The 20290-nt window shown below is 39.5% G+C and overlaps 1 protein-coding gene across 2 annotated transcripts in view; it reads right to left on the reverse strand.

The window, feature by feature from the left end:
- Window positions 1-539: 539 nt before the first annotated feature.
- rai14 (retinoic acid induced 14) overlaps window positions 540-20290 on the reverse strand; it is a 40890-nt gene continuing 21139 nt past the window's right edge. Inside the window, exons 3-21 of one of the 2 annotated variants that reach the window (XM_020629867.3) lie at window positions 20144-20274; window positions 17203-17291; window positions 16812-16876; window positions 15290-15347; window positions 14624-14694; window positions 10299-10399; window positions 9976-10160; window positions 9666-9691; window positions 9178-9264; window positions 8605-8694; window positions 8026-8163; window positions 7420-7521; window positions 5313-5993; window positions 4324-4805; window positions 3829-3997; window positions 3043-3210; window positions 2794-2952; window positions 2642-2707; window positions 540-2311 (exon numbers count right to left, since the gene is read on the reverse strand). In XM_020629867.3, the coding sequence (XP_020485523.1) occupies window positions 2225-2311; window positions 2642-2707; window positions 2794-2952; window positions 3043-3210; window positions 3829-3997; window positions 4324-4805; window positions 5313-5993; window positions 7420-7521; window positions 8026-8163; window positions 8605-8694; window positions 9178-9264; window positions 9666-9691; window positions 9976-10160; window positions 10299-10399; window positions 14624-14694; window positions 15290-15347; window positions 16812-16876; window positions 17203-17291; window positions 20144-20274 (2955 nt within the window). In that variant the 3' untranslated portion in view covers window positions 540-2224. The remainder of the gene's footprint in view (window positions 2312-2641; window positions 2708-2793; window positions 2953-3042; window positions 3211-3828; window positions 3998-4323; window positions 4806-5312; window positions 5994-7419; window positions 7522-8025; window positions 8164-8604; window positions 8695-9177; window positions 9265-9665; window positions 9692-9975; window positions 10161-10298; window positions 10400-14623; window positions 14695-15289; window positions 15348-16811; window positions 16877-17202; window positions 17292-20143; window positions 20275-20290) is intronic. The other variant, XM_020629868.3, reaches the window with a different exon arrangement.

Consider the following 20290-nt stretch of genomic DNA (forward strand, 5'->3'; position numbering starts at 1 on the left):
TATTGAAATATGTATAGTAACGCCCTCTACAGTTTGAAACCCGGCTACTGCAACTGATTTTTTCTATTGGCTGATCTTGTACTTTCTGATGTATAGGTCCAGTCTTTCTCACTAAACCCTTTAAAATCTGTGACCCGACTCAGCAAACTTTGAGGAATCAGGTGGATTGAGTGAGTTGCATTGAAACCCAAAATTGAACCAACCTAAAACAATGTTTGTAAAGTATGGATGGATGTTGTATTTTGTTAATATGGCAGTCAAAGATCTCTAGTTGGGATCACTCCTTTTGTAATGAAGGTTTTCAGGTCAGAACAGATTCAGCTGAATAGTAGAGCACATGAACATCCTCATTTAGGAGAAGTGAAAAGTCTCCCCCTTTTCTCACTGGACTTATTTATTCATGTTTAAAGAATGTTGAAACCCTGAAAAATGTTCATACGTTAATGTTAAAATGGAGAATAGTCTATGCTAAAGTTTAGCGTAGTTTTACAGTTATGAGGTGAATGTAATGAGGATTATCAATCAAAAAAACACAAAGGAACAGTATCTTGAAAATTTATTTATGCAGGCAAAAATAGCAGTTGGCAAAAAAGAAGAAGCATTTTTTCATTGTAACTACAAAACCATTAGTGAACAAACAACAGAAGAGTTGTTTTTCTTTTCCCTTTCTAGTTACAAAATATTTGAGTTAAGGTACGGAGAGAGAAGGGAGATCAATTGTTAGAGATACTCTACGACCTTTGAAATGTACAAAAGCTCTACTCAGGGTGGAACAAATCTCAGGTGTAAATCACTTCAGTAAAAAAATGTTCCTGAGAGAGAAATGGGGATGGGAGTTTCAGTCAGGATTCATTACATCAAGTAACAGTTTACCAATCAATGCTATAGAGTCAAACACTGTTCAGAAGGAAGTCGATGTCCCCGGGCGTATGGCTTTAAGTACAATACTAAGGCAAAGGAGTGTGGCGTGCCAACAGTTCAAAAGACACGTTGAATGAAAAGCATTTCAAATCAGTTTCCAAACACTGCACAGTTAACATCCGTACCTACAACAAACACTTACGGGGAGAAAAAGTCTGGCTAAATGTAAATAAATTAATAATTTGTACAGAATAAGGTCAAAATGACCCAACTTGTGCTTTCAGCCAACACATCTTCATGCATTTTAAAGTAGGACACTAAAGACCAGAGTGTAGGAGCCGGCAAGAGAAAATAAATGTTTCCTCTCAGTATAAAAGACAAAAAAAACTGGAGCCTGTTGGTTAAAGTGTGTTCAACTGAATTATTTTTACTACAGTAAACAAATCTATTCCCCCCCTTAAATGCAGAATATTAATAACACAGGTAAATAAACTATTTCAGATGTGGATTGACTACATAGGGGGGGAAAAGTCTCTAATTCACACAAAATAGACAAAACAATGTCATCCAAATATAGCTATCAAACCTTTTCATTTAGTACAGTAACTGAACAAACACAACTCAATGACACAACCATAACAATACATTTTGTATTTTTTATGTGCTAATAGGAAAATAGCATTACAGACAGTATCGTGCTTATTCTTCATAGAAGTGCAGCCAAAAAAAACAGCTCTGTGATTTTTAGGCAGGCGTTGATTAAAGTCACATGCATCGATAAGAGAGGACAAATCATTTAGATTGTATCAGGAAAGTGTTGACAGCCACAAAACAATGCAACAACAAAGAAACATTGCTGTATCATAAAATCGATACTATTAACAGCAGCGCCAGCTGAGGATTTTATATTTCTCTAAGCGCATTGTAACAGAAACAAAGTACTTTCAATAGGTGGACAAGTAAATGTAGGTTTGTCAGCGTACACATAAGTATATTTGCATTGTTCAACCACGTGTGCTTTAAGGTTACTCCACATTCAAAGTGTAGTGTTAATGTGCATTAACTGAAATTGAAAGTTTGGCTTTTCATTTAATGTCAGATGGCTGATTTAGAGTATGCAAAGTGATGATGTTAGCAGGTCAAAATGGCACTAACAAAGGCATAAACATATGACTGTAAACCTATTCCTCATTAACAAATACTCAAGGGTTTTCCAGAGGCACCATGTGTCGTTGGCCTTGCTTGTAGGAGCACGAGCAACATGTGAATTTGGACCATTAGTGCGTCGTCAGATTCACCTGAGAGCAGCAGGTCACTTCAGTTTATTTAGTTCTCAACATGCTTTGAGGGAGCCGGGTGTGTCTCAGCAGGCCTCCTTAGCTTGAGTTGGCATCTTGCACATCATCAGGATCTGCTTCAAGGCTTTCTGGACATCTTCATCCATCTGACCCTGAAGAGACACAGCAGAGGATTAGTTAATTCACTCCAAATGCATGCGTTGTAAAATCAAAGTTATGTTATTTATGGCTGGATGAACAACAACAAACAAAACATTTCCGCAGATCAGGTTGGTATCCAGCCACACAGACTCTTCAGGGACATGTTGCAAACTAGGTGTTTTGTACAATATCTTAAATCCACCTCCACCACATCAGGATGAAGGAAGAAATGTTAGACGTGTGATAACAATTTGGCCCAGCTTTGCTTGAGAACTGAAGATGTGAAGTAAAGTAATACCGGTAATGTTTAGGCAAACTCAAGGACACATTTACACATTTACCTGGACAGCGTAGAGGAGGTGCATCCTGTAGACTGACACTATCTCATGGTGCTGCTTCTTTGACTCCTACCAAGAGAACACAAATAAGTACAAGTAATTTGACTTAAGTGTACTAAGGGTAATATTAGGTAGTATTATGTGTTCTCCCTTACAGCGAGCTGGTACTGTAGCTGTTTGATTTGTTGCTGCATCGTCTCCAGCTGCTGGTTCTGCTGCAGCCTCTTTGAGGGAGAACCTGAGGTGTAGGAGAGCTGTGATAGGCTGTTTAAGGCGTCCTTTAGCTTTCCGACCTCCCGTGACAGGTCGTCTATCTGAGAGGGGGGGGACACAGACAATGTGGTAAACTTTGAAGAGTCTCAAATACTACAATAGTGATGACACGTCTGTAGATAATAACCGACCCTCTTGTTCTTCTCTCTCTCTGAGGCGACGTGATTCTCCACCAGCTGTTTGAGCTGACACACTGCATCCTGGGACTCAGCCAGCCTGGAGGTCAGCGTCTGGTTCTCCTTCTCCCTGGACATCACCAGCTCCTGCAGGGCCTCCCCCTCTGCACGGTTCTCCCGCGCCTAATGGATGGTGGTGTGTGGACAGGTGATGGTAAGTTACATTTTTAAAAAGATAAGACCGTTTACAGTATTGTAAAGACTTCCCTTTGGAGACCCTCACCCTGTGGAAGTTTATTTTTGCTATAATCACCGGCATGCTGTCCATTATCAAGCAACTCAATTCAGTGACATGATTTAAGAAGAAAATATTTAATTACCTAAAACAATGTTTGCATTTCTTGCTCTAAAACATTTACATTTAAAGTGCGTCCATAGCTCCTGTGAACTCTGTAGACAACTTAACGTTAGCCTCAGCAGCAATTAATCATTTCAATCCAAAGATTTCCACTGTATCCTACATCGTGACTTGTTTAGCGCCTGTTTTCATGTTTTTTTGCCATTGTCAAAAGAGTAATTCAAATACTTGTTTATTAACCCTTTAGTTAAAACTGATACGATTTACAGTGATGAGATCGTGTTGGAATATAATTAAATCTGTAGCAATGGTTTGTTAAGGACTGCAGTGGTACTTATACTGTAATTGAGAAAAAATGGCATAATTATTTACCAATCAGAATTAAGAACTCAACTGAGCTGGGATTAAAACATTTTTTTACTAAACTCCTGCTATCCCCTTACCTTCTGCCAAACATCGGCAGTCTCCAGAGCCATCTCGTCCTGCTTCCTGAGGGCCCCCTGGAGGAGCTGCGTCAGGTGGTTCACCTCTCCCTCCAGTTGCTCTCGAGTGGTGTCATGCTCCACACGGGACACTGAATCCACTTGATTGACATCTTTCTCCACTGTCAGCCTTTATGTGAGAAAGATACAAACATCACATGGTGACAACTAACCCTCGAGTACATTCTTTCAAGACATGAAGGCTAGTAAAGCTGGTTAAGTAGTTCTTACTAGAGTAGAAGAAGTGATTTTGATATTTATTGCCACAGCTCCTACACACTGGATAGTAGTTTGTTGACATATAAACTTGCATATTATTTAAATACTTGAGTAGGTAAATCAAAATTCCAACAACCCATCAGCTACTTTATAAAGCTGTCTGCACCCCAGATGAAGTCTTTGCAAAATGAGATCCATTTACCAACATCACCATGACATCACAGTTTTCTTCCTCACCTGTTCTGAAGAGCCTCCACCTGCAGGGTTTTCTGTTGGAGCTGCTCTTTCAGAGCCTCTGACTGGCTCTCCAGCTCTTTGATTGCATTTCCAAGCGATGACACCACATGAGTGTGGTCTGCGAGGGCAACTGAGCTCTGTGCCTGAGCCTCTGCATCCTGCCTTAACTGTAAAATCTCCTTTTGAGCGGCTGAATTCTTCTTCTCTGCCTCAGCTACTAGTGTCTGCAGCTCCTCCACCTTGCTGTTTAGCACCTGTACCTGTTGTTGTCCTGAGGAGGGAGATGAAGCCGCGCTGCTCTCAGACCGAGCCTCAGCCAGCTGTTTGTGTGCAGTGCTCAGCTGACTCTTAGTTTCACTGTAGGAGTGTGAGAGTTCCAGCAGGCGGCGCTGTAGCCCGCTGATGACCTCGTTCAGCTCAGACTTCATTTCTTCAAAGTCTTTGGCTGCAGCTTCAACTGGCACAGTGCCTCTCAGAGCCTCCTGAACAATGACAGGAAAAATGAAACAATTATGAATTAAGTAAATATTATGATTCAGGTTAGTTTTCAATGATGCAGTTTACATGAGAAGAAATACATTTGATATGCAATTAAATTCAAGAATAAGAGATGTTCGGTAAATATGATGAATCAATTTCACCTACTCTCTTCAACTCCTGTAAAAACCCTTCTGTAGACGTTATAGCAATCAGGATCAATGTAGCAGTCAGTGATATGAACATCTTTCTACATTTTTCATACAACAACTCAACTGTTAAAACCTAAAGCTGTTATTGAGGAGCTCTATGTTTACTAATGTAGCTTTACATTCTATTTCATTGCGACAAATGCTGCCTCAGGTGACATCACTTGAGGCATTGTGTCAGATTTTGTGCTGCTCAATGTGTACTGAAGAACTCCTCGAGACTCTTTGGCACACGTTGATTTGCAAAATGGTTCCACCTTCAGTTCTACAGATATTTAGAGATAAGAATAAGACCATGTTTACCTGGAGCATCCTAATCTCCTCCTGTGCCTCCTTGTACAGCTCCTCAATCTGTGCATTCCTCTCGTTATTCTCCTTTCCATCCTCTCGCTCTTCTTCTTCCTTCCTCAGCACGTCCTCCAGCTGTCTGATTCGTTGTGCTGCTTTCTCCTGCTCGGTTGCAGATTGGATGAGCTGAACCTTCAGCTGTTTTACTTCCTGTTCAAGTGTAGACAAGGAACGTCTCTGCACCTCCTGTTTTTCCACTGAATCACCTTCTCCACTTCCCATAAGCACCCTGAGTTCCTCCACCTCCTCCACAGCCTGGTGGTATCTCTCCTGAGTGTCTGTCAGCTTCGCCTGCAGCTCTGCCAGACTCTCCATCAGCTCGGCCTCTCGTCCCTTCTCCCTCACACCTTCACACTCCTCTCTATCGGGTTTCAGTTGGGCCTGAAGTGAGCGGTTCTCCTTCCTGGTTTCTAACAGCTTCGTTTGAACTCCCTCTAGTGCCTGTCTCAACAGTCTGATCTCCTCTTTGCTCCCTCCTCTTCCTGCTTCACTCTCTTCGTCCTCTCTACCTTCCTCCCTCTCCACCTGTGGAAGAGATTCAAAGTCATCCTGGGTGGAGTGGAAGGAGGAGTTGGAGGCCATGCTATCTGGGCGACTGTCCTCCTTCAGGTCTTCGTTTCCTTGGAGGGGCGGTCTCTATGAGTTGAGGGTGCAGGGAGGAGAATGATTAGAGTTCAGATTGAGGTTAATCTTGTGGTTTAAGTCTGTAATCACTTAAAAGAGGAAATTACAAGAGAAGCAGCAAAGCTATGGATCAAATATGTTTAGCATTTTTGCCCAAATTACTCAAACGATTATAGAATATAAAATAAGAGAAACTTGTTTTCTGTCAAACCTATTGAAAGTTATTTAATGCTCTGACAACAATGTGGGTGATAAAAGATTGTTGAACAAATAAAACCTCAAAGCTTTAAGCCATGATTCTATGAGGCTTTAATAGTCGGAGTTTGTCTAAAATTGGGTTTAATTTTCAATGATTACAGTTAAATTCTTGAGTGCCTGCAGGGTTTCCCCTACACTACATTTATTTTCCTTTATCCTCCCGATCACGTGTTCAGAGGCAAAATAGTTTAAGGAAAAGAACAAAAAGATGTAGAACCATGTTTCTTTTTCTTAGTAATTTAGATACTGACTTCAGACATGTTTCTTTTTTTGGGTCCTTAAAACAATTAAGGTAAGACAATTTTAATGTTGCCCCTCTGCTGTGTTATTTTATAAAGCTAATATTGATACCACAAAATATTTTTGACAGCATGTCAGGCTTTGCTTAAATTCTGAAAACACGAGGGGAATGCATATTAATTAAATTATATGTAAAGGTGATGTGCCTTCAGAGAAAATCACTGTTTTATTCTGCATGATCCGAGTCTGACTTCGACCCCACTTATCACAAAACTTTGAGAACTCCCAGGTTAACTCTTAGAAATGTGTGTTGTCCTTTTCTAACTCTTTGTGGTAGACCTGCCTTTTTGTTGAGCTTGCAGTCTACCATCAGAGAGCTGGGTCTGTGTCTGAAAACAACGTCAACATGGGGTGGGCTCAAGGCAAATTTACGAGCTGGATGCAGGCTGCCATCTCACAAGTTAGAAACCGTACTAGCATTTTGGAAATTGTATGGTAATGTATTTCTCAATTAGCTGGACAGGACAGTGAAACGCGCATGAGGCGTTCATGATCTGCTGAAATAAAATCAATTATTTTGTGCCTTTCTTTTGGAGGGGCGGGAGGTCGCATTGGGGTGGTGGGCCACCACTCTAAATGAATGGTAGGGGAAACACAAGCATGTATGAGTAAGACAGTATAGCTTTCAGAGGTAAGTGAAAAGTTCTATTGAATTTTTCCTGTAAGTCCATCTCATTCATTGAATTGTATTTTATTATGATACAACAATGACACTGTTTGTTCATTACATCAATATATAAAAAAAACCCACTGTATTTTGTTACTTTGCCAATGCTTTTTCCTGTAGTTTAAGTCCTTAGCCTTTGTTTCTCGACCTTGTCATTGTGACTGAACTCTTTGTGTTTGTTAATTCCTTCTTGGGAATGAATGGGTTTCATACCTTCAATTTGCTTGCAAGTTGCTGGTTCTCCAAAGTAAGAGCATTAATCTTTGCTTGCAGAGCAGAAACCAGAGCAGCAGACGCTGTAAAACTGTGCTCGACCTGTCAACACGTACAACATACACACATTCACATGCAAAGACACACAGAAAAACATAAAAGAAATGTCAGGGACCACTAGCTACCTCCTGAAAAACAAAACGAGTCCAGACACGTATGAAGCTTAAGTTAGACCTCCTTCAAGAATGCCCAAGGTGAAAAAGTTCAGCAGAAAAACAGCTTTGTGTTGTCAGAGTTTAGAATTTAACTTAGAAAAACAATGTTGATGTAAGATATTAACAACGACAAAGACGTATGGTAAACGTGGCATACATAGAAAGAAGTTAATTATTAATCAAAGGTCATCTTATAAAGATTTACTTACTTTAATTTTGTAATCAAATTTGGTCAAACTAACTCAGATGTTCATACAACAGTAAACATGTCCTGTACTCTCCAGCAGTATTTTCTAATGCTCAAACTGAAAGCATGAAGTCATTGACACAGACCTGGTCTCCTCATACTGCTCATATGTATCACTAATATGTCACTATAGTCACTACTCACCTTTGTGTCCTGTTCAGGCAAAGTCCCCGTCTGCTCCACTGACTGCTTCAGGTCTTCAATCGTCTCCAGCAACATGTTTCTCTCCTCGTGGAGCTTCTCAACTTCTTCTTTCAGTGGCGTTCCTTGAATCTCATCCTCCTTTGACAAAAGGGAGGAGTAACGGGAGCGGGGAATGGGCGGGGAGGAGAGCAAGAAGATGGACAAGGATAAGAAAGAGTAAAAGATGAAAGGAGAAGCTTGCTGACAACTTTGTGTAAATAACAAATATAATTTTATTCAACCTTTCCTTTTTCCTTAAAAGGTCTTTATCATCTTAAAGTCTCCAGAAAGAGTTATTTTTTTCTGCCTTTATTTGAGAGACAGGACAGTGTATAGAGTTGGAAATTGGGGAGAAAGAGAGAGAGATAGAGTGGAATGACATGCAGGAAAGGAGCTACAGGTTGGATTTGAACCTGAGCTGCTCACTTAGAGGACTTCAGCCTCTGTATATGGAGCAAACTAAACACTCATCCACTGGCAACCCCCCTGCTTTATTTTTAAGTTCTTACATTTGCTACATTTTACATGTGAGCTTTTTACCTTGTAGATGAATCTTTTTGGAGTGTCACTTGTGTTGGATGCAGGGGTCCCAGAGGAGGTGATGAATGAGGGAGAGGAGGGTCCAGAACTCTGAAGAAGGATTAAGTTAATTAGTCTTACTTGACCAGTTTTGTATTTATTTTTCCTCACCGACACTTATCATGACTAGTTGAGGAAAAATCTAATTTGTTCTTGAGAGCTGCTTTAAAAGACTCTCTTAGCAATAATAAAAACACTTAAGTTCTAATTTTTGTTGCAGAACTAAGATTCAAAATGTTAATACGCTTTTACAACAACTCAGTGAAGTCACAAGTTAAATGTAGATATTTGCAAATCCTAAACTGGAACACAAACATAGATTTTTAAATAAACAACTTAAGCACGCTACATGAGTGTTTTTTTTGTCATTCAGTGTTCTCCTGAGACTGACAGAAAAAACCCATCCTGTCACAGATCATATTTAAACAGTAACAGACCAGACACATACATGTCTGACTTGTATACTGCAGGCATGCATTCGTGTAAAGGGAGGCACACTAAAACAAGCAGACAGACACAGAGACATGCATTTACCTGCAGTGGGCTAATAGGAGGTGGAGGTGCTTTTCGTTTTTTGGGAGTTGTGATCCGTTCATCACTTATCTTAGCTACTTGATCATGCTGAGGAGCCAGCAGAAGAAGAAGAGCAAAAAGGAAACAGAGAGAGAGAGAGAGAGGTAGGATTCAGTGCTGGTTAGTAAAAGAAGAATGAGTGAGCACTATAGTAAGACTTTACTTTGGTTTTTCCAGAACCAGCAGCTAAAAGATTTATACACAAGAATTTTGATATTGTCACATTAGAAATGTTGATGTTAATCTACTATCAATACAGTAAAGCTACACAACAGCAAGTGGCTCATTTTTAGCTCAACGTCAGCATGAATTACAAAACCCAACTTATGGCTTGTAACTGTCCTCAATGGCTGATTTGATGTTTTAAGCTTGGGCATTTGCGTTACTTTGATTGCCTGCCCCTACTTTGATGGGAAGAGAAGTATGAAAGGAATCGATCCATGTCTTACCTGTGGACTTTTAGGAGACTTTACATCTGTGAAAAGAAACAGGAAGGTCATGAAAAAAATTAAAGCTTTCCCTTTGAATCTTTTACATTTTCCTACAATGGTCAAACTTCAGTCAAAGAGAACAACTAACATCTAAGTTAGAAAAGAAAAAAGACACTAACTGAAGAACTCCTGCAGATGGCAGTATGGTCTCTAAGTTCAAATTAAAGCAATGCATGTCTGGACCACGAGGCAACACATTTCTGTTTGTGTTAGTGTTTGCATTGATCATGCTGTCTTTTTCGGGGGATCTTCTTTTCATGACTCTTACCTGAGACATGTTTTCTGTTTAGGGCAACAGTAAGCGCAGATTTGACCTCAGAGTTACCCGCCTGTTTGGCGTAGTGTGCGACATCGTGGCCCTGTGAATCCACAGTGGACAGATCTGCTCCTCGCTGAACCAAAACCTCAACCACAGACACAGCGTTGGACTCACAGGCAAGCATCAAGGCTGTCCTATTACACAGAAAAATATTCATGATCACCAATTTTGCATCCATCAGTCACCAAAGAACTTAAGTGTCTTAAATCAATCATCTCTGCTATTAGATGTGTGATTCGTGAATTTGGTGTATGTAGTTGTTGTGGTTGTACCTGCCACTATTGTCAGAAGTGTTGATTTCAGCACCGTAGTCCAGCAAAGTGCTGCACACATCAGCGTGTTTGGCTGAAACCAGCAAAGGGGTGAGTCCGTCCTTTGGAACAAACAGAGATTAGAAAACATTAGATATGTCTGAAATCATTCTATAGAGGGACCTTAAACCAACATAACACACAGCTACATAACTTATCCCCTATGACATCAGGACATGGGCTTACACATGCAGTATTTCAAGTGTCTATGTGGTGAGAGAAATCTCAGATGCATGTGAAAAAGGAGTGGATGTTCCCTAAATGAAATTTCCCAGCAGATAAACAGAAAAGCAAACACCGTCTATCTGTCTCCAGTGGCATAAACTTTGGGAAAATCCCCAAAATGATACATTCATAATTCTAAACGAGCAGACGCTCACCAGAATGTATTTGCCTGGGTTAGGCATCTCAGGCTGTATTTCATGCATGTGGCGTAGCTTCCCCTATTTTTCACAAAAAGACTGACAGATCCTGACCCCAGTATGACATTTAACCTAACCTTAACTATCTAGGACCTAAATCTAACCGTGACATTTGATTGGCTGAGCCCCTGCAGGGCTGTGTTCACTCTGGAAGAAGCTGTGGCCACAAAGGCTACGTCATCTTCAGCATGATGACATTAGAAATTGAAATGCATCTCATTGTGGTATCATTTTGTCTTCGGCTTTGAATGCTTTTCTTAAACACAGAACCACAGTGCATAAAACACAACTTCAACTTAATAGAACTCTATTTATGCGTTAGGTTGTGTAAAAGCATCAGTGTGTTTACAGTTAACAGGAATGATAGCGCAGCACAAAAACAAACCACACACTCAACATCCAAAGTGTAATAACTATAAGTAATTCAGTTTTAAATATGTGAGTAGACATTTACATAGGTTATTTATGTTGCCAAAAATGAAACACAGTAAAACAAAATCTAGTTACCAATTAAGTGGAAGCAGAAACACTTTGTTGTTAGTGCGAATCGCAAATATACTTTAACTGTAGATCCTGGCATTGTAGTCATACATCTGTTTTATTTGTTGGTGTTTTTGCTGTTGCTGTTGTCATTTCTGTTTTTATGGCTTGTTCTCTCTCTCTTTCTAAAAGAGACAACAAAGTCGCATCAGACGGCTGTTCAACATGAGAGTGGTTGTGCCTTTTAAAGGGCAGTTTTTCCATGCCACTGTTACGTTGCTAAATGTTGCCAAGTGGTGTGCACATGGTGGAGTAATGTTGGCTCACCTGCTGTTTATGTCAAGAGTCTTCAGATAACATTTGTTTTGAATTGAGAAAGACTGAATGATTGAAAAGATTGCCAAGCAACAGCAACGTGTGTCAGCATAACTCTGTGTTCTATAAAACAAGGCTGCTGCTTCCACACACCACAGAGAACAAAACTATGTTGTGGGTTCTGCTGAAGACTTTAACAGACCTGTTTGTGTCTGCTCTTCTCAGTCAGTTCCTACTGAATGTTTTTTTTTCTCATTGTAACGGTTGCCATGTCTGTGTCTGTGAATCTGAGAGCTCAGGTGTATTCATACTTGTTTGTCCACACGTCATTAATTTGGATCTATTTCCAATATACTGCCATCACAACAGTTTGAAGTAAATACCTAATTTGGGAAACAAGGTAAAGTCTGTTCCCAGCCGAACAGCTGCAACCATCACAGTAAAGTGTGATACCTTGAGAGGTCTGTCAATCAAGGCAAACTAACACAGAGATGCACCTTTATAAAGATGAAGACACTCCTAATGTGACAATAATGATCATCCAAACACACATTAGAGTTTAAATTGGCTTTAAAACTATTACATGGTCCAAAATGGATTAAAAAAATTGAGAAGTATCTTTTGGATCCAGCATCTTTTTTTTATGAACAACGAAACAAAGCAGAGCTTCAAATGTTGAAAAGTCACAGGTCATCAATTGTGTTCTTGTTACTGTTGCACAGCAGCTAATTTGTCAACCAAACAGTGGTTACCAGACAAAATCTAATAAGAATTCCTCAAAATGTCTAAGCTGTCATCACGGCTGCTACACTACACAACATTTTTATTCACCCCACTCATGGTGCTATGTGGCAAAGTGCACATATACAGCCTATTATGAATGATTTCAACATATTTACGCAATAATGGAAATGTCCTTTCAAGTAATGTCAGGTTCATTGTCTTGCCCAAAGACACTGTAACATACAGACTATGGAGCTAGCAATCAATCCGCCAACCTAACAATTAGTGGATGCCACGGCCTCCCCTTAAAGAGGCAGTGTGTATGAAGAAAGGAGATCTACTGGCAGAAATGTAATGAAATATTTAAAGGTAGTTTTCACAAAAACTTAAGCAAAAGCTCTTTATATCTACAGAGGGAGTCCGCCCACTTCCATGTTGCTACAGCTGAACAGACACATTAATAACACAGGATTCAAAAAGAGGACCTTTTAGATTTTCAAGCCCGCCGTAGCTTCCCCCGACCGAACAAATCTTTTGTGAGGATGTTCTTACTGAGCTTTCTACGACATCGTCTGATTGGCTAAACTGCCAATGTTTGGATAAGTAGTATTTATTGGTTTTACTCGTTAGTGTCAATCTTAAAAAGTATACCTTTTTTTTTTTTGCAATAGTATTTAATGGTACTTCATTTAATACTCTAGTAATAATACAAAAGTAGAATTTATACAACAACATAAACTTAAGTAATCTAAACTTCTACGTGAAAAATCAAGTCTTAGTCTAGCTTTGATTTGGAGTATATTTCTGCATATTACCGGCTTCATGCTTCAACTCCTAGGTGAAGAAAGTACCATCATGTTGTTTTGTGTGTTTTTCTTGCGCCTTTCAAGACTCTTTGACCCACTTAAACCAAACTCATGATTGGTAAATTGTCTCAATACCGAGAGTCATATAAAGTACTTGATACAAAAAGTATTTCCAATTGAAAACATCAGGAAGCTTTTATTCTGAATAGTGCCAGTGTCTCGGAGCAGAATTTCCGTTTACATTTTACTTGATTCTTTGTCAAACACATGTGAGACCTGGCAGATGTTCTTCCGTTTCTTTCTATATCTTGCTGTGTGTTTACATAAGTCAAATATAGATCAGGAAGAGATATTTGTTACAGCCATGTAAGTATGTATTCCTGAGGCTATGCTAACAAGCTGGCATGTTTCACTCAGAAATATGTTCCAGATCTCTTTGTGGTTCTCCGTCTACATGTCTACTAACGGCTAACAGAGCAGCTCAAGTCTCTCACACACCACATTTGCAGATGATTAAGGCTGGGAAAGAAAAGTATGTTTGATGAAGTTTTCTGTTCATGCAAGCAGAAGAAAACAGCTCCAAAGAACTGTCACTACTCAAACACAAAAACATGGCTTCTCATCTAACATATGGAAAACTTCATTTGCACGGGTAACTCTAAATTTTGATGATGTGTTTTTGGTGACCAAGCAATGTATCCCATGAATAATGTAATTTCTTTAAAACAAAGTCAGTACATATTGTTGGACTTGATTAGGGGGATTTTTTTTAATGTGTTTACGCCATAGAGGAAAAATGTTTCACTGGGTCTGCGGGAATTCAGAAACACTATACTTCAACACTTAACTGGTACAAAGTGTTAGCATAGAGTGTTTTAAAAGCCACAACTTATACAAGGCGCATACAAGCAATAGGCAGGGATGGATTTAAATAAGAAAGAGCATAACATTTTAACCCTAAGGCAAAAGGGATGCTGACTGTGAGTATGTTAATCTCTAACAGAACAGCTGTTGTGTGGCAATAAAAAGGAAATACATGCACACACATTCTCTCCATTTCTTTTCAGTCACTTGCTCTCTTCTTTATGCAAATACACCCAGAAAAAAATCATGCCTTCACACCACAGTTGGATTAAAAACCACAGGCATGGAGCATCGCTGCAATGGAGACCACATGTCTGTGGCTTTAGAGCAGAGTTCCCACGGTAAACTGACCCTCTACCTAATACATTATCAGGAAGACACACACACATACACACACACACACAGGTTCAACTACACTTTCACACAACTTATGTGAGTGCATTTAAAAGCCCCGTTAACAACACAGGGTCAAACACACAGGTAAAGTCTGAAAGGAAATCCACAACAAACAGTGATTCACCTTTCTTTAACAAATTCCTCAAATAACGGGAGGTCGATTGGAATGAGTCTGAACAGATTTCTGTGGTTTTTATTCCGATTCAAAGCCCTCTGAATATGCTGCCAAGAAAAATATGTCTCAGAGAGAAGGAGTGGGAGAAAAATGAGAAGGACTCACGGCATCTTTGAGGTTGACGGTACTTTTGAGCTCACACAGCAGCTGGACAGTCTGGATGTTCCCACTGGCAGCTGATGATAAAATAAAATAAAATATCTGTCAGAATATTAAAAAGTGCTCAGTAGTGTAGTCAGTTTGGTCTAGGATAAAGTTCTGCAAGATAATAAAAAGATTTATTTTCAAGAAATAATTCTGAGCATTTGTTTTTATTTAACAATTATTTTTATTCATATTTCATTCTTTTGTTGTTTTCTGTAATTTTATTTATTTTTGATTAAAAATATTTTTTTCAACTCCCTTTGATTACCTAAGTATCCAGGTCATCTTAAAGCAGCAGAAACTAAAAAGAGGCTCAAATAAGAACAGTACAATTCAGTGTGAGTAGAAGTCAATGTAAACATGTTTTATTTTAGTAATAGTGGCTTTGTTATGAAAAAAGAACTAAAGATGAAGTCTGTGAGAATTTTTCCAACACCTGAGTGTTATGAGAATCTTTCAAGGAACCAAAAACGTCTGAAATCATGTTTAACCACTTCATTCCAAATATGGAATATGAGTAGAAGAGCTTAAACGTAATCTCACAAGATAGTTTCCCACGCTCTAGTCTGAGCTCACTAATCTTCACTAAAATCACTCAGGTTTAATTGAGGACACTGAGGCACTTACCAGCATGATGCAGAGCAGTCTTCCCCGAGCCGTCTACAGCATCAACAGGACTTTTACTCTGAAGGGGAAGTAGAGGCATATTAGATATGCAAATCAATTTCACATATGCTTTATAAATGAAACGTTTGTTGGGTCAAAAATACTCTTACAATTATTTGGGTCCCTATGCTATTTACTTCATTGTTAAAAATGGGATATACAACATGCACTACAGCCTTCAAGGCACATTTAAGGTCAAATAGAATGCAAAATAAACTTGACCACATTTTTCAAACAGTGCTAAATGTCCCTAGTCTGTCTACAAGCCCCCCAATTAAGATTAAAGTCCATCCTCTCCATCTCTTGCCTACTCCAGTTTTCAGAAAATATGTGCTCAAGCAGGCCGTTCTGAGATTTTCCCTTTGTGACATCACAAAGGGAAGTTACCCCTCCCCCAGATTGGTAACACTCCCACAGCTAGGTGTTTGTTCTTCACTCTGAGTCCGCTTTCTAGCCTTAAACAATTGGGCATGGTGCAAGAAAGCCCGAGCCACCCAAGCGCTTCCAGAGGTGCGTGGTCGAACACAGTTCATTTGCATACAGGATCAGAGTGGATGTTTACAGGAGCTCTGAGACTTATTTAAACTTGTTGAAAAGGAGGAAAAAATATGTGACCTTTAGAGTGGCAAGTCTACTAATTACTCGTTTCATTCACCTTATTTTTCCTAAATATTTTGCAAGATCTGTTCAATAACCTTAAAAAATCTACATTTCTTGTTGTTACAGCAGCTCGTTCATCAGGTATCATCAATGATGTTAGTATTTTCTAAAATCAATAGCAAAGTAATAGCATGTTACAGACTACAAACTGTGGTTATTTTTGCCAATTTTATGTCTAAGAACAGCACATTAGTTTGTCAGAAAAATATCAAACAAAGCAGTTTGTCTTGTGCCCCACAAGAGTAAAAGGGTTGTTGCAAGCAGGTGTGTGTTTGTTTAGATGCTGCAGAGGTCAGCAGATCAGAGCAGGAAGATGCGCGTGTGTGTGTGTGTGTGTGTGTGTGTGTGTGTGTGTGTGTGTGTGTGTGTGTGTGTGTGTGTGTGTGTGTGTGTGTGTGTGTGTGTGTGTGTGTGTGTGTGTCTTCCTGCTGATCTGCACTAACACACACTCAGCAGACTGAAGAAATGAGGCACAAAAAGCTGGTTTTAGACATCTAAACAGAAAATGGGACCTATCAGAGAGCGAGTTTCATTCTCCTCTTGCTTTCACACATTCCTTTTTTGCTACATCAGCTCATGTGTCCAATAAGAAGGCTTGCTTGGAGACTAGACGCTCTGCCAAAACATTCTGACGTCAATATTTCCTACACCTTTTATTGTACAAAATATCTTGAATACGTTTAGCTTGATCCCAAATACTGTCCGGCACTGATAGTAAATCACTGTGAGGACTTCTGGTCATGCATTAATACAACATAGCAGCTTTAGAGATAACAATCATTTTCAAATTGATACCTACTGAAGGCTTCCCTCTCCACCTTACCTGAATGATCTTTTTGCAGCACTCAATGTGATTGTTTTTTGCAGCCAGGTGTAACGGATTCAAACCTGAACATGAAACAACAAAGGTTGCAGCTTAACATTTTATAGCACCACAGAAATTTGGTGACAAATTGAATAAGATTTAAAAGAAAAATAATTAAGAGGGATTATCTAAGAGTGTGTATGAAAAATACTAATTATACAAATGAGTTTAGTTTTCTGTTAATTTAAACATCAAATGTTATCAGACCTTTATGATCCAAACCTAATGACAATTACCCCAAAAAACATGTATAAAATCTTTCTATTTGCAATATATGCTGGGAAAAAAAATATCAAAATTAAACACCTGATTGACTGCCTTATATTCTAACCTCTGTATATGTACATACCTGCAGCATCAGTGATTGACAGGTCAGCTCCATGAGCCAAGATGACAGACAGGCAGTCTGTCAGACCGCGAGCAGCTGCTACATGAAGACTGCACACAAATTCAAAAACAAAAATAATTAGAAACTGAATAAACACAACTTAAACAAGGCATCTGTGGTGAAACTCCGGTGGCCGTGAATTAATTCACAAATTCACTGGCATCCCTTAAATCGAGATTTAACCGATCAGTTGAAGGATACCTTTACTAAACTACAACTTCAACAGCAAGTTAAAAAAAAATCTGCAGGCTAACTCCAAAACTAGCGCAATAAACAGCAAAAGAGAGGAGGGAGCTGGACTTTTAAATATGGAAAACTAAACTGCCACAGAAGTTTAGCACAGCCAACTAGCCACTCCTTCCAGTCAATAACCATCTCATTTCACTACCTTGAACGACAGAAGAATATTGCTCTTCAAATAGGGTGGGTGATATACACACCCCCTTCTCTCTCTGCGGCTTAACTGTTGACTAAACTGTTCATTAGGCTGTTTGCATATTTTGATGTGGTTATATCGTTTAATTTGTGTTACCTGTCTGGATTTACGCAAGTGTGTTCATCAGTTTACTGAAAAAGTTATTTTTTTTGCTGATGTTTGTTGGCAGGAATGAACAACCATGGACAGCACAAGTATGAGGTCACCATTACCTGGATAACATTCAGGTGATGTTACCTTTATTAGATGACGTTGTTTAAAGCCGCTGCAGTTGTGGGAGGTCACGAGGTTGTCAGTTTTAAGGTCATGTTGTAAAATAGATATTCTGCCTGGTGTTATGTGTGGAAACTATTTGTGCATGTTGAGCGCTTACAGCAGGGTTTGTGTGTTTGAGAGAGGAAGAGAGTGTCAGTGTCAGAAGTGTTATCTGAAGTTCTGCATCCGTGTGATATAACTGTGTCAAACAGGAGCTATGATAGCACATCTGGTTATGTTACATTGCCTTCTAAAGCAGTGACATACTCTTTTTGTGAATCACCCCAACAAATGCATGTAGATTAAAGATGTCTCAACTCAACCTCTCACCTTGGCTTCCTCAAAAATGTCCCCCATGCCAAACCACAGCTCTTAAGATCTGAATGACTTAATTAAATAAAAGGCACACTTGAACATCTTGGGAAATATTGAGCTTCATGCATCAGCACAAATAAGCCAGCTTAACCAAATATACCCACCAAAAGCTGTTATTAAAAGCTGTATCTTGATTTTTTTTAATATTTCTGGCAACTACAACAAGGGATTTCTGCTCCTGGCTTAGAAATAGCGTAGCACATAACTCTCTGTAAAACCACAACATGTAGTTTTTACACCTAACTTGTCTGTTTGTGCATATGTGTGCAGCATGCAGGGAATCAATACGACCCCTTTCCACCTCAGCGAGCAGAGAGAAAAAAACACTACACATGCCAGGCCTTCCTCTGGTGTGTGCGTAGGATACACACTCACACACCCTTACACACAACTATGCCCACATGCCTTTCAATCAAGTTTTATCACCATGGGGATACTGTAGACTCCTCCTTTGTGCATTCTGAAAAGATCGGAGGTTTGAGATCTAGAATCACATTCACATTCATGTGATTTTAAAAGCCTGTGAGTAAACGTCTGCATGCATGCGTCTGTTACAGTCACACACACACACACACACACACACACACACACAGAAGAGGTCAAGGATTTGAACTAGCAAGGGAACAAAAAGCCAGTGTGTTTGTTTCGGCATGTGCGAATCTGCACAGTCGTTTCTCCCCACATTTTTGTTCCTGTGTTTTGATGTTCCTAGCGCTGCGTGAGCTGCTTAGCACATTGAGGTCAGCGGGTGTTGTGTTACAGAAAAAGAAAGAGGTCAAATATTAACACTGAGTCTCTGTGTTATCAACAATGAAACGGTGAGGCGGGGAGCTGCACTGCCTCTGCAGAAATGAACTGGCTCTCGAAGCACTGAATGCCAGGTGGGCTGTGTGAATGGTAGAAAATGTCAACCTTTTAGGAACCAATAAAAACAGCAGTATTTTTAGATCAGCCATTCATTTTTAACACTGTGCTGTGGCGCATGACAGGCGTTTCATAAGCTCAAGACTTGAGAAGTTGAGAAGAAGAAATTGCTGTAAAAATGTTAGCCTTTGACTGAAAAGGAACACAAAAACATCAAGACCAGATTTTCTTTTTACTGAAATTCTAACTCTTTCTTTTAATACTTTTTAACAAAGCTTTGTTGTTAACACACTGTTAAAGTGTAATCTAAGTCAATAGACCATATAAAGCTCCATCTGTATTTACAAGTACTGTCAATTGATTAAAAAATGTAGCATAATTAATCACAGTGCGGTGAGGAGACGGACGATTCGTAAGTGGCCGGATGAAACAATGTGGGCTGCTCGGTAAGATGAGCACAGGTATTCTTTTCTCTGCTGAGTCTGCCTCACGGTTTGTTATCATCATCTCATGTTTTTAAAGGATAATAAACGGGAGTGACACTCAATGTGTTGACATGTTAACATAGACAGCCCTAGTATTTACTTAACACTTCTAAACAGAAAGCAAACTGTATATTAGCACATTTTCTTCTACTCTGGTTTTTATTTTGCAGTCATGTCAGTGTATTCAATCTGAATCCAAATGTCTTGGCTGCTTCCCCATGTCATACAGTTCACATCATACAGACGCCACAGGAGATTTTTGTCTCTGTCTCTGCCAATTAATTATTCTGCTCGAGTAGAATTTGCGGTAGGCATGCTGTGCTATGGATTTACTTTGCTGCTCTCAAAAGGTAATTGGCTCCTTTGGGGATCATGAACTGATAATAGAGATAAATTAATACAGTATATTAAGCATTATAAAGTCAACACTTACTACCTAAGCTGTTTTTTTCTTAACTATTTGGTATATTATTGATAATTAACTTACGCTGATTTTCCATCGCTGTCTAGTTTTACAGCGCTGGCACCTTTCTTGGCAAGAAGTGATGCCACCTTCTCCACATCGCCATGCTCCACCGCAGCAAGCAGGCGCTCATCGTTTTTGTTCCACTCGTTGGCCTGTAAGGTCAAGACA

Source organism: Labrus bergylta, chromosome 17 (genome assembly GCF_963930695.1).
Source record: "Labrus bergylta chromosome 17, fLabBer1.1, whole genome shotgun sequence".
Taxonomy (NCBI): domain Eukaryota; kingdom Metazoa; phylum Chordata; class Actinopteri; order Labriformes; family Labridae; genus Labrus; species Labrus bergylta.